This window comes from Salmo trutta, chromosome 37, assembly GCF_901001165.1.
Source record: "Salmo trutta chromosome 37, fSalTru1.1, whole genome shotgun sequence".
NCBI classification, from domain to species: domain Eukaryota; kingdom Metazoa; phylum Chordata; class Actinopteri; order Salmoniformes; family Salmonidae; genus Salmo; species Salmo trutta.
Window position 1 is genome coordinate 122,501 of NC_042993.1, and position 15,000 is coordinate 137,500.

Consider the following 15,000-nt stretch of genomic DNA (forward strand, 5'->3'; position numbering starts at 1 on the left):
TGTGTGTATATCACTCAACATATTACCTACAGTTAAGTTAAACAAAACATTCAGGAACTCTTTGGTCCTTTTAAATACCTCAGGCACTTCCAGTAGCATGAGCATAGCACAGATACAGTTTGAAAGGCCACATCTCATGATAATTAAATAAATAATTGCTCTCAACATTAAAGGTCCTGTTTTTATCGCAATATCAAATCATTTTGGGTAACAATTAAGTACCTTACTGTGATTGTTTTCAATTAAAAATTTTATTTTTTAAATAAAAATTACTTCTTAGCGAAGAGCAATTTCTCAAGCAAGAATTTTGCTAGGACTGTCGGAGTGGGGAGGGGAAAACTGAAAACTAGCTGTTATTGTCAGAGAGTTTTGGAACTCTTTCTTATTGGTCTATTAACCAATGTATGCCTGGTGATGTCACCAGGCAGGCCAAAACTCCATCCCACCAAAGCAGGCAGAAATTTCAGGCGGGCTTTTCAAACAGCTCTTACACTAAAAGGGCATTATCATAATTTTCACAATTTTAGAATCACCTTTATTCTCTATTAGTGTGGAAATATATAAGTTGATATACAGATGACATACAGTGGATGTACAATTTTACAGTATCAGTATGAATATATCTAAATGCAGAGAGATGAACAGAGTGTAAATGCAGTGTAGTGCATTTATTTTGTGTACTGTGTTATTCCATCCTGATAGTGTGGAAATAAATAAAGCACAGGGAAATCTAGTTTTTGACTCCACTGGGCTTTTAAAGGAAAACTCCACCCAAAAACTATATTTTGATATTTGTTTCATTAGTCCATTGTTGACATGGTCCCAAATGATTTGCTTGTCAGCACTCAAGTTTTCAAGATATGTAACTTTCAAAATACAGAAATCATCCCTGTATGGTGCATTTTGCTTCGTATGATATGATGCAAAATGCATCATTTTATTTATCTAGGCAAGTCAGTTAAGAACAAATCCTTTACAATGACAGCCTAGGAACAGTGGGTTAACTGCCTTGTTCAGGGGCAGAACGACAGATTTTTACCTTGTCAGCTCGGTGATTCGATCTAGTAATCTTTCGGTTACTTGTCCAAATGCTCTAACCACTAGGCTACCTGCTGCCCCATATGGGGATAATTTCTGTATATTGAAAGTTACATAACCTGGACTAATGAAATAAATACCAAAATATAGTTTTTTGGTGGAGTTTTACTTTAAGCCCAAAACAATTGAACAAATCAATGTAACAATCTGAATGTTGAGGATACACACTGCTTCAGAGTCTCATTGGCTTAGTTCCATGCAGTTTACAGTAACGCGCAGACGTGTGTGTATATGTGTGTGTGTTCCATGTATTCATTTGGCACACAGGCACTCTATGGTACAGATGTGATACTTTTTGAATAAATAACTGAAATACAGCACCACCACCTCTTCCTTTTATATACAAAATACCCCCCTGCACCCTCAACCCCTCCCTGCAACCCCCTGCACCCTCAGCCTCTCCCTGCACCCTCAGCCCCTCCCTGCAACCCCCTGCACCCTCAGCCTCTCCCTGCACCCTCAGCCCCTCCCTGCAACCCCCTGCACCCTCAGCCTCTCCCTGCATCCTCAGCCCCTCCCTGCAACCCCCTGCACCCTCAGCCTCTCCCTGCAACCCCCTGCACCCTCAACCCCTCCCTGCACCCTCAGCCCCTCCCTGCAACCCCCTGCACCCTTAGCCCCTCCCTGCAACCCCCTGCACCCTCAGCCTCTCCCTGCACCCTCAGCCTCTCCCTGCACCCTCAGCCCCTCCCTGCACCCTCAGCCCCTCCCTGCAACCCCCCATCCACCTCTCCTCCCTCAGTTTCTGCCATGGCCCAGCTGTGTGGTAACCAGTGAGTAGTATACTCCTCTCTGGCACAGTAGTTGTTGATGAGTGCCCTGCTCCACCACCACTCCCTTCTGGAAGACAGCGATCAGGTCAGCGTTCTGGATGGTGGAAAGGCGGTGGGCCACCACGATACACGTCCTGCCCTGTCGAGCCACATCCAGGGCCTCCTGCACCACCTGGGGAAGGAGGGAGAACAGAGACAAATACATCCAGTAGTTAAAATGTCTGTATCATGAATCCACATAGAGATTTACAGTTGAAGTCAGAAGTTTACATACACTTAGGTTGGAGTCATTAAAACTTGTTTTTCAACCACTCCACAAATTTCTTGTTGACAAACTATCGTTTTGGCAAGTCGATTGGGACATCTCCTTTGTGCATGACACAAGTAATTTTTCCAACAATTGTTTACAAACAGATTATTTCACTTATAATTCACTGTATCACAATTCCAGTGGGTCGGAAGTTGACTGTGCCTTTAAACAGATTGGACAATTCCAGAAAATGATGTCATGGCTTTAGAAGCTTCTGATAGGCTAATTGACATAATTTGAGTCAATTGGAGGTGTACCTGTGGATGTATTTCAAGGCCTATCTTCAAACTCAGTGCCTCTTTGCTTGACATCATGGGAAAATGAAAAGAAATCAGCCAAGACCTCAGAAAAAAAATGTTAGACTTCCACAAGTCTGGTTCATCCTTGGGAGCAATTTCCAAACGCCTGAAGGTACCACGTTCATCTATACAAACAATAGTACACAAGTATAAACATCATGGGACCACACAGCCGTCATACCGCTCAGGAAGGAGACGTGTTCTGTCTCCTAGAGATGAACGTACTTGGTGCGAAAAGTGCAAATAAATCCCAGAACAACAGCAAAAGACCTTGTGAAGATGATGGAGGAAACCGGTACAAAAGTATCTATATCCAAGTAAAATGAGTCCTATATCGACATAACCTGAAAGGCCGCTCAGCAAGGAAGAATCCACTGCTCCAAAACCGTCATAAAAAAGCCAGACTACGGTTTGCAACTGCACATGGGGACAAAGATCGTACTTTTTGGAGAAATGTCCTCTGGTCTGATGAAAAAAAAATAGAACTGTTTGGCCATTATGACCATCGTTATGTTTGGAGGAAAAAGGGGGAGGCTTGCAAGCCGAAGAACACCATCCCAACCGTGAAGCACGGGGGTGGCAGCATCATGCTTTGGGGGTTCTTTGCTGCAGGAGGGACTGGTGCACTTCACAAAATACATGGCATCATGAGGCAGGAAAATTATGTGGATATATTGAAGCAACATCTCAAGACATCAGTCAGGAAGTTTGGTCCCAAATGGGTCTTACAAATGGACAATGACCTCAAGCATACTTCCAAAGTTGTGGCAAAATGGCTTAAGGACAACAAAGTCAAGGTATTGGAGTGGCCATCACAAAGCCCTGACCTCAATCCTATAGAAAATTTGTGGGGAGAACTGAAAAAGCGTGTGCAAGCAAGGAGGCCTACAAACCTGACTCCGTTACACCAGCTCTGTCAGGAGGAATGGGCCACAATTCACCCAACTTATTGTGGGAAGCTTGTGGAAGGCTACCCGAAACGTTTAACCCAAGTTAAACAATTTAAAGGCAATGCTACCAAATACTAATTGAGTGTATGTAAACTTCTGATCCACTGGGAATGTGATGAAAGAAATAAAAGCTGAAATAAATCACTCTCTCTACTATTATTCAGACATTTCACATTCTTAAAATAAAGTGGTGATCCTAACTGACCTAAGACAGGGAATTTTTACTAGGATTGAATGTCAGGAATTGTGAAAAACTGAGTTTAAATGTATTTGGCTAAGGTGTATGTAAACTTCCAACTTCAACTGTATGTATATATATATATATATATATATATATATATATATATATATATATAGTTTTACAGAACACAAATACACACACACACACACACACACACCCTCTCGCTCTCTGTGTCCAGTGCGGAAGTGGCCTCGTCCAGCAGCAGGACTTTGGGGTTGCGGAGGATGGCTCTGGCAATGGCTATACGCTGCTTCTGTCCTCCTGACAACTGGGTCCCCTTGTCACCAGCTTGGGTGTCATACTTCTACTCAGTGAGATGGAGGGAAGAGGAGATGGAGGGAAAGAAAGAGGTTATCCTCGTCATCTCACACATGACATAACTCCTAGGGCTGGTTTTATGGACACAGATTAAGGCCGGGATTCAATTTACGATTGAGCTGACATGCGCAGCGTTTCCCATGAATGCGATCTCCGTGAACATCTGGGGAAAATGTATTTGAAAAGTGTATTGTTGGCTGTGTAGTGCTCTGTGCCTATAATGTGCCTTGCATCGAATCCCAGCCTAAAACTAGCCCGGGACTAACCTACGTAGGCCATTTAAAATCTATTTTTAGTCTGGGACTAGGCTTAATCTGTGTGTGAAACCAGCTCATAACCTCTTTCAGTCCTACAGGTGGTAAGCCCTCAGAGTGAAAGACAGTTCACCCTTACACAGGGAACAGCACTAAGATGACATTACTCCAGTAATGACCTGCAGTGTTATCTCTGGCACGGCATCTGAGAGAAGCTGATACCACTATCAGTCTGTCTGTGGTTATCTGACCATGCAGCCACTATTAGGGTATTGGTGCTGATGTAGAGATCCCAAGAAACCAAACTCACAAAAGCAGAAGATGCTTACAGTAGTATTAGCAGTAGCGGTAGTAGTAGTAGTAGTAGTAGTAGTAGTAGTAGTAGTAGTAGTAGTAGTAGTAGTAGTAGTAGTAGTAGTAGTAGTAGTAGTAGTAGTAGTAGTAGTAGTAGTAGTAGTAGTAGTAGTAGGCCAGTAGTATTGGTGACAGTAGTAGCAATAGTAGTAGTGGTGACAGTAGTAGTAGTAGTAGTAGTATTAGTGACAGTAGTAGTACAGTAGTATTGGTGACAGTAGTAGCAATAGTAGTAGTGGTGACAGTAGTAGTAGTAGTACTGGTGGTAACAGTAGTAGTAGTAGTAGTAGTATTGGTGACAGTAGTAGCAATAGTAGTAGTGGTGACAGTAGTAATAGTAGTAGTAGTAGTAGTAGTAGTAGTAGTAGTGGTGACAGTAGTAGTAGTAGTAGTAATAGTAGTAGTAGTAGTTGTAGTAGTAGTAGTAGTATTGGTGACAGTAGTAGTAGTATTGGTGACAGTAGTAGTATTGGTGGTAGTAGTAGTAGTAGTGGTGACAGTAGTAGTATTAGTGTGTACCTGAGGCAGGTCGTCTATGAAGCTGTGTATGTTGGCAGCTTTAGCAGCACTCTGGATCTCCTCCATGGTAACTTTACGTGTGTTGTCTCCGTAGGCAATGTTCTCTGCCAGACTACAGTCAAACAGCACAGGCTCCTGGGATACGATGCCCATCTGGGCCCTGAGCCAATGGATGTTCAGCTTCTTAGCATCACTGTTGTCCAACATCTGAGGAAGAAGAGGAGGAGGAAGAGTTAACATCAAAGTTGGATAATCCTCTACTGTTTGTCATTTTATCAGTGGCCTTAGCAGGGCAATAACCTCCACATGCACACACAAATGCACTTTGAGCAGGATCATAAACCACAAGGTCTCAGTACAGTAGAGCCAGTATAGTAGAGCGTTATGAAGCAAGTGTCAACATCCTGGCCTGTCAATCAGTAATTATAGAACCGTGTTTCAGTAGGAGAATATCTACACAGTCACACATGGAGACACATGAGGGCTCTATGTTTTCATGGATTTTTGCATATAAAAATTCCAGCAAATATCTCACTGTCTGATTGGTGACAGTGGTCATTAAACGTACAGTACATATAGCTTTAATAATCAATGTGTGTATACACATGTGTGAAAACGTTTGTGTGTGTGGGTTGGTTCTTTTATCCTTGTGGGGACGTAAAATCCCCAAAAGTCCTCATAAGGATAGTAAAACAAAAATTCTCCCTCATGGGACATTTCCCACATCCCCATTAGGACAAAGGCTATTTTAAGCTTAGGGGTTAGGTTTAGGGTTACAATTAGTGTTAGGAGTTAGGTTAGGGTTCGGGTTATGGTAAGGTTTAGGTGTTAGGGAAAATAGGATTTTGAATGGAAATTAATTTTAGGTCCCCACAAGGATAGAAGTACATAACGTGTGTGTGTGTGTGTGTGAACTCACCACTGTGCCCTGTAGTGGGTCGTAGAACCTCTCCAGTAATTGTATGGTCGTACTCTTCCCACAGCCACTGCTGCCCACCAGGGCTAGAGTCTGGCCCTTCTGCACCTTCAGATCCAGTCCCTGCAGGACAGCAAGGTCTGGACGGGACGGGTAGTTGAACCTCACCCCCTGGAAACGCACGTTACCATCAAAGTGGTCCTGGAGGGAAGAGAGGGAGGCAGAAGAACATCCGTTCATGAAATAATCTCCTGGCATGTACTTCTCCCTCCACAACTCTCCACTGTGATAGCCACTGGGTGTGGTGTGTGTGTGTGTGTGTGTGTGTGTGTGTGTGTGTGTGTGTGTGTGTGTGTGTGTGTGTGTGTGTGTGTGTGTGTGTGTGTGTGTGTGTGTGTGTGTGTGTGTGTGTGTGTGTGTGTGTGTGTACCGGTGTTTCTCCCTCCTGTGAGCAGTTGTCTATGGCAGGTTCTCTGTTGATGAGGAACATAAGGTGAGATGCTGATATCTTGGCTTTGGCGTAGTTAGGCGTGAAGGAGTTGGCCTCTCCTACTGCCATGGCTCCGTACAGCACTGCAGAGATCACCCTTTAGAGAGAGAGACAGACAACAGGTTACAATATATCTAACATGTATCTTAAAGAGATAGTTCATACTGCAGAGATCACCCAGGAGAGAGAGAGACAGAGAGAACAGGTTATGATCTATCTAACATGTATCTTAAAGGGATAGTTCATACTGCAGAGATCACCCTGGAGAGAGAGAGAGACAGAGAACAGGTTATACACTAAAAACAAATGGTTATATATAGTGCCAAATAAGTTTTTTTTGGCTTGTAACCATCACGTGACCTAATGGCGTTCCAATTCATCCCAAAGGTGTTCGATGGGGTTGAGGTCAGGGCTCTGTGCAGGCCAGTCAAGTTTTTCCACACTGCTCTCGACCAACCATTTCTGTATGGACCTCGCTTTGTGCACGGGGGCATTGTCATGCTGAAACAGGAAAGGGCCTTCACCAAACTGTTGCCACAAAGTTGGAAGAACAGAATCGTCTAGAATGTCATTGTATGCTGTAGCGTTAAGATTTCCCTTCACTGGAACTAAGGGGCCTAGCCCGAACCATGAAAAACAGCTTCAGGCCATTATTCCTCCTCCACCAAATCTTACAGTTGGCACTATGCATTGGGGCAGGTAGCATTCTCCTGGCATCCACCAAACCCGGACTGCCAGATGGTGAAGCGTGATTCATCACTCCAGAGAACGATTTTCCACTGCTCCAGAGTCCAATGGTGGCGAGCTTTACACCACTCCAGCCGATGCTTGGCATTGTGCATGGTGATCTTAGGCTTGTGTGCGGCTGCTCGGCCATGGAAACCCATTTCATGAAGCTCCCAACGAACAGTTATTGTGCTGACGTTGCTTCCAATTTGAACTTGGAACCGAGTGTTGCAACCGAGGACAAACGATTTTGCAGTTCCACTCGGCGGTTCCATTCTGTGAGCTTGTATGGCCTACCACTTCGAGGCAGAGCTGTTGTTGCTCCGAAACTTTTCCACTTTACAATAACAGCACTTACAGTTGACTGGGGCAGCTCTAGCAGGGCAGAAATTTGAAGAACTGACTTGTTGGAAAGATGGCATCCTATGACGGTGCCATGTTGAAAGTCACCGAGCTTTCAGTAAGGCCAATGTTTTTCTATTGAGATTGCATGGCCGTGTGATCAATTTTATACACTTGTCGGCAACGGGTGTGGCTAAAATAGCCAAATCCACTAATTTGAAGGGGTGTCCATGTAACCGATGTGAAATGGCTAGTTAGTTAGCGGTGGTGCGCGCTAATAGCGTTTCAATCAGTGACGTCACTCGCTCTGAGACTTGAAGTAGGGTTTCCCCTTGCGTTGCAAGGGCCGCGGCTTTTGTGGCGCGATGGGTAACGATGCTTCGTGGGGTGTCAGTTGTTGATGTGTGCAAGGGTCCCTGGTTCGAGCCCAGGTTGGGGCGAAGAGAGGGACAGAATCTATACTGTTAAATCCACATACTTTTGTATATATAATGTATCTTAAAGGGATAGTTCACACTGCAGAGATCACCCTGGAGAGAGAGAGACAGAGAGAGCAGGTTTCTCCCTATCTAACATGTATCTTAAAGGGATAGTTCACACTGCAGAGATCACTCTGGAGAGCGAGACAGAGAGAACAGGTTTCTCTTTATCTAACATGTATCTTAAAGGGATAGTTCACCCAACGTTCACAATTACATATTGGTTTCCTTACCCTGTAAGCAGTCTATGGGCTGCTTTGGTTTTGGTTACCAGGCCACTGTTTCCAAATGGTAACATTTTAGCATTCGTGGCACAAATCCAATGCAAGTCAATGTTACCGATATTATATTTATGAGCTTCATGTTCAAATCATGTCCAAATCACCACTGCTTCAAGTCCCCAAGGCACGTCTCTGTACTATGGGGGACCGAGTCTTCTGCTCCGTTGCCCCTCACCTATGGAATGCTCTCCCTGACCATCTGAGAGCCGCTACAACAACTGGAGCCTTTAAAACACATTTCTACAGACTATCTTTCTCATAGTCCTAATCTGAAAAGTATTTTAGCACCTAGCCTACTTTTGCTATTTCCTGCCTTGATTCAAATGATTTGCCCATGTAGAGCTTTGAGATACCACTGTAATGAAAAGCGATAAATAACTGCATCGAGTTACACAATCAATTTAAGATGCTATGATTTGGACATGAAGCATGAAAAAATGAGCATTGGTTTTGCGTCACAAATGCTAAAACAGTCTATCAAGCTCGGAAACTATTGTATCAAGCTCGCTAAAGTCTAATTTAGGTTAAATTTAAATGATCTTGAAGTCATGCCAAAGAAATGTGAACTTCACATTGAAAGTGACATAATACAACGCATGACACTTAAAGGTGCAATATGTAGGAAATCGCTCTGCCATTTTCTCGTTGCTAAAATTCTAATAGTTTGCCTAATTTTAGTTTATGGGACAAAACAAGCAGAAGATCTAAACCGCTGTGAAATATCTTTTCAATAACCCAAAATATGGTATTTTCATCTGTATGAAGCTGGTATAAAACAAAAGCGAAAGTAAAAACCGCAAAAAATAAACTTAAAAGATGAATGCATAGAAATAGAGAAAATAGAACAGATCTACTGCTTCTTAGACTTGCTTTCAATGAGAATGACAGATCTAGAACTCACATTTCTATGTGAATTTGGTTGGATCGCCCAAAAAGTTGCATATTGCAGCTTTAATGACAATAGTAACATCTGTTTATGACAGATGTTATGTTGCTGTTATGACAGTGTTATGACTGCCTTATGTACACCTTTTCAAATAAAATGTTATCTAAGCCTTTAGTCTTGATATCTACTCTATAACATCCATTTCTATGGGTCACATGTTAGACATGTCATGGCTATATGGCCATTGTTGCTATGGTGATGAGTCCCTAGATCAGCGTTGACCTCCAACACACTTCCCAGTAAGGTAATGATTAACCACAACCACCTTTGACCACTGTAATACTGGACATTCCTGTCAGGCCTAGATGAGCTGGGCCGGGTGTGTTCTACTATACCTGAGCTGTACAATGTACACACACATCCTCCACTACTGTACCTGAGCTGTATTGTACAATGTATACACACATCCTCCACTACTGTACCTGAGCTATATTGTACAATGTATACACACATCCTCCACTACTGTACCTGAGCTATATTGTACAATGTACACACACATCCTCCACTACTGTACCTGAGCTATATTGTACAATGTACACACACATCCTCCACTACTGTACCTGAGCTATATTGTACAATGTACACACACATCCTCCACTACTGTACCTGAGCTGTATTGTACAATGTATTCACACATCCTCCACTACTGTACCTGAGCTGTATTGTACAATGTATACACACATCCTCCACTACTGTACCTGAGCTGTATTGTACAATGTACACACACATCCTCCACTACTGTACCTGAGCTGTACAATGTACACACACATCCTCCACTACTGTACCTGAGCTATATTGTACAATGTATACACAAACATCCTCCACTACTGTACCTGAGCTGTATTGTACAATGTACACACACATCCTCCACTACTGTACCTGAGCTATATTGTACAATGTATACACAAATCCTCCACTACTGTACCTGAGCTATATTGTACAATGTACACACAAATCCTCCACTACTGTACCTGAGCTGTATTGTACAATGTATACACACATCCTCCACTACTGTACCTGAGCTGTATTGTACAATGTACACACACATCCTCCACTACTGTACCTGAGCTGTACAATGTACACACACATCCTCCACTACTGTACCTGAGCTATATTGTACAATGTATACACAAATCCTCCACTACTGTACCTGAGCTATATTGTACAATGTACACACAAATCCTCCACTACTGTACTTGAGCTGTATTGTACAATGTATACACGCATCCTCCACTACTGTACCTGAGCTGTATTGTACAATGTACACACACATCCTCCACTACTGTACCTGAGCTGTACAATGTACACACACATCCTCCACTACTGTACCTGAGCTATATTGTACAATGTACACACAAATCCTCCACTACTGTACCTGAGCTGTATTGTACAATGTATTCACACATCCTCCACTACTGTACCTGAGCTGTATTGTACAATGTATACACAAATCCTCCACTACTGTACCTGAGCTGTATTGTACAATGTATTCACACATCCTCCACTACTGTACCTGAGCTGTATTGTACAATGTACACACACACATCCTCCACTACTGTACCTGAGCTGTATTGTACAATGTATACACGCATCCTCCACTACTGTACCTGAGCTGTATTGTACAATGTATACACACATCCTCCACTACTGTACCTGAGCTATATTGTACAATGTATACACACATCCTCCACTACTGTACCTGAGCTATATTGTACAATGTACACACACATCCTCCACTACTGTACCTGAGCTATATTGTACAATGTACACACACATCCTCCACTACTGTACCTGAGCTATATTGTACAATGTACACACACATCCTCCACTACTGTACCTGAGCTGTATTGTACAATGTATTCACACATCCTCCACTACTGTACCTGAGCTGTATTGTACAATGTATACACACATCCTCCACTACTGTACCTGAGCTGTATTGTACAATGTACACACACATCCTCCACTACTGTACCTGAGCTGTACAATGTACACACACATCCTCCACTACTGTACCTGAGCTATATTGTACAATGTATACACAAACATCCTCCACTACTGTACCTGAGCTGTATTGTACAATGTACACACACATCCTCCACTACTGTACCTGAGCTATATTGTACAATGTATACACAAATCCTCCACTACTGTACCTGAGCTATATTGTACAATGTACACACAAATCCTCCACTACTGTACCTGAGCTGTATTGTACAATGTATACACACATCCTCCACTACTGTACCTGAGCTGTATTGTACAATGTACACACACATCCTCCACTACTGTACCTGAGCTGTACAATGTACACACACATCCTCCACTACTGTACCTGAGCTATATTGTACAATGTATACACAAATCCTCCACTACTGTACCTGAGCTATATTGTACAATGTACACACAAATCCTCCACTACTGTACTTGAGCTGTATTGTACAATGTATACACGCATCCTCCACTACTGTACCTGAGCTGTATTGTACAATGTACACACACATCCTCCACTACTGTACCTGAGCTGTACAATGTACACACACATCCTCCACTACTGTACCTGAGCTATATTGTACAATGTACACACAAATCCTCCACTACTGTACCTGAGCTGTATTGTACAATGTATTCACACATCCTCCACTACTGTACCTGAGCTGTATTGTACAATGTATACACAAATCCTCCACTACTGTACCTGAGCTGTATTGTACAATGTATTCACACATCCTCCACTACTGTACCTGAGCTGTATTGTACAATGTACACACACACATCCTCCACTACTGTACCTGAGCTGTATTGTACAATGTATACACGCATCCTCCACTACTGTACCTGAGCTGTATTGTACAATGTACACACACATCCTCCACTACTGTACCTGAGCTGTATTGTACAATGTATACACACACATCCTCCACTACTGTACCTGAGCTGTATTGTACAATGTATACACACATCCTCTACTACTGTACCTGAGCTGTATTGTACAATGTATACACAAATCGGTACACTACTGTTCCTGTGTCCACCCAGCACCCATATTAGGGAAGCAATTGAGTCGTTCCAACATGGCTTTATAGTCACATAGGAAAAGGCTATGAGGTCAGTTGTGAACATGGATACATGACTGAAGTAACCCAATCAAAGGTAGCTGCTGTACTCACAGGAAGACATTTTCAAAGGTCATAATGCCTTCCTCTATGAGCCAGGCTCCGAAGCGGAAGCAACCTGCATAGGCAAAGTAGATCATGGCCTGAGAGAAGGAGAATGTGATGCCATACACATGGGCCTTCTTCTGAGAGTTCCTTCAGAGGAAAAGTGAGAGAGGGGGAGAGAGAGAGAGATTAAAGAGAGGGGTGATTACATAAACAAACGTAATATAGTACATTTACAAGACTGACACTGTTGACACATTAAAAACACAGCAATGACTAGGACTTTTTATCATGGAAATGATCAACTTTGTAGCACACGTACTTGTAAGGCACTATGAGGTTCTCCTGGTACAGAGACTCAAACTTCTGCTCTCTGGTGAGAGACGCTACCGTACGGATGTTCTCTATGGCCTCTGTGGCAATCTGACACACACACACACACACACACACACACACACACGCACACACACACACACACACACACACACACACACACACACACACAAACACACACACACACACACACACACAGACACACAGACACACAGACACACAGACACACACTGGTTAGACTGGAGAGAAGAACGTATAGATATTCACTGTGTCAGATTTTGGGAGCTATGAAGAGAGTGAATAAGACTGTGTGTGTGAGTGGTTGTGTACCTTGCCAGCCTGTTCTAGCTCTTTCTTGTCTTTGACGGCGTGACCAGAGAGCATCTTCATCTGTATGCCTCCAGCTACAGCCATGACAGGTACCACACACAGGATGAGAAGAGTCAGCTGCCAGCCGTACACAAACGAGATGATCAGACTGGTGCCCAGGTTAGCCACGTTCTGGGCCAGAGTGGCCAAACGCACTCCTGTAGCCTGGAGAGGGAGGGAGGGAGGGTTACTGTGTGTGTGTGCGTTGTGTGTTCATGTGTGTACTTACTACCTACCCCCTGTACTTGTGCTGCGTCTGTAGCCAGTCTAGTGGTGAGAGCTCCAACACTGTTCTTGTGACTGTCATACCAGCCCAACTCCTACAGGAGGACGAAGAGAGTGACATGTTCAAATTGTCTCTATAACCTATTTGAGCCTTTATAAACACTCCATAAGCCCTATAACCTATATGAGCCTATAAACACTCTATAAGCCTAAATAAACAGTCTCACCTTTATTAAACGCTCTATAAGCCTAAATAAACACCTTTATTAAACACTATATAAGCCTAAATAAACCGTCTCAACTTTATTAAACACCCTATAAGTCTAAATAAACACCTTTATTAAACAATCTATAAGCCTAAATAAACTGTCTTGCCTGTCTCATCATGGCTTTAAAGGCCATCAGTCTCAGCTTCATGGTCAGAATCTCACCGGCCTTCCCAAAACAGAATCCCTGGAGAGAAGACAAGCACGTATCACAGTCATAGTAAGTAAAACTTCAAGATGCTGTCGATCAATAGAAATACATTAGGGAAAATCTTATTTTTTTAGGCTAGTTGAGAACAAGTTCTCATTTACAACTGCGACCTGGCCAAGATAAAGCAAGCAGTGTGACACAGACAACAACAGAGTTACACATGGAGTAAACAATAAACAAGCCAATAACACAATAAACAAGTCAATGACACAGTAGATAAAAAAGAAAGTCTATATACAGTGTATGCAAAAGGCATGAGGAGGTAGGCAATAAATAGACCATAGGAGCGAATAATTACAATTTAGCAGATTAACACTGGAGTGATAAATGAGCATATGATGATGTGCAAGTAGAGATACTGGTGTGCAAAAGAGCAGAAAAGTAAATAAAAACAATATGGGGATGAGGTAGGTAGATTGGGTGGGCTATTTACAGATGGGCTGTGTACAGCTGCAGCGATCGGTTAGCAGCTCAGGTAGCTGATGTATAAAGTTACAGAGGGAAATATAAGTCTCCAACTTCAGAGATTTTTGCAATTCGTTCCAGTCACTGGCAGCAGAGAACTGGAAGGAAAGGCGGCCAAATGAGTTGTTGGCTTTGGGGATGATCAGTTAGGTGAGGTGTGTGCGTACCTGTAGGAACATGGTTATGAAGGAGACGACTCCAATGAAGGCGAACATGATAGAGTAGAACGAGGAGCGTTGTCTAACTAGTTCCTGGTCTTGCTCTGCAAACACCTGAAACATGACAACAACACAAACATGATCATCTGAGGTGAAGCTATTTGATGGAATATGACTAATTCAACTTACAGTAATAACGTGGGAGAAGATGAATAAACTGAAATAAATGAGTAAACGTAGAATGATGAGATCTGGTATTAACTGATATTTAACATACAGCGATGATTTTAGAGAAGATGACAGCGAAGAGAGGCTGCATGCCCCCGTTGATAGTGGCACAGATCACACCAACCACCATATAGGGCCACTCAGGAAGGTTCAGCTTCAACACCTTCAGAAACGACACAGGAGGAATCTCCTCATCCTGGGAAGAGAGATAGAGATAGAGAAGACAGAGAGAGAGAGGAAGGAGAGAGAAAGAGAGAGGAAGGAAGGAAGGAAGGAAGGAGAGAGAAG

The 15,000-nt window shown here is 42.9% G+C and overlaps 1 protein-coding gene across 2 annotated transcripts in view; it reads right to left on the reverse strand.

Annotated features, from left to right (window-relative positions):
• Nucleotides 1-1,799: 1,799 nt before the first annotated feature.
• Nucleotides 1,800-15,000, reverse strand: part of LOC115176414 (multidrug resistance protein 1-like) — a 36,073-nt gene continuing 22,872 nt past the window's right edge. For both annotated transcript variants that reach the window (XM_029736445.1, XM_029736446.1), the window contains exons 17-28: nt 14,762-14,908; nt 14,494-14,598; nt 13,760-13,837; nt 13,396-13,479; nt 13,121-13,324; nt 12,780-12,880; nt 12,467-12,607; nt 6,463-6,619; nt 6,036-6,233; nt 5,117-5,323; nt 3,829-3,975; nt 1,800-2,043 (exon numbers count right to left, since the gene is read on the reverse strand). In XM_029736445.1, the coding sequence (XP_029592305.1) occupies nt 1,837-2,043; nt 3,829-3,975; nt 5,117-5,323; nt 6,036-6,233; nt 6,463-6,619; nt 12,467-12,607; nt 12,780-12,880; nt 13,121-13,324; nt 13,396-13,479; nt 13,760-13,837; nt 14,494-14,598; nt 14,762-14,908 (1,776 nt within the window). In that variant the 3' untranslated portion in view covers nt 1,800-1,836. The remainder of the gene's footprint in view (nt 2,044-3,828; nt 3,976-5,116; nt 5,324-6,035; nt 6,234-6,462; nt 6,620-12,466; nt 12,608-12,779; nt 12,881-13,120; nt 13,325-13,395; nt 13,480-13,759; nt 13,838-14,493; nt 14,599-14,761; nt 14,909-15,000) is intronic.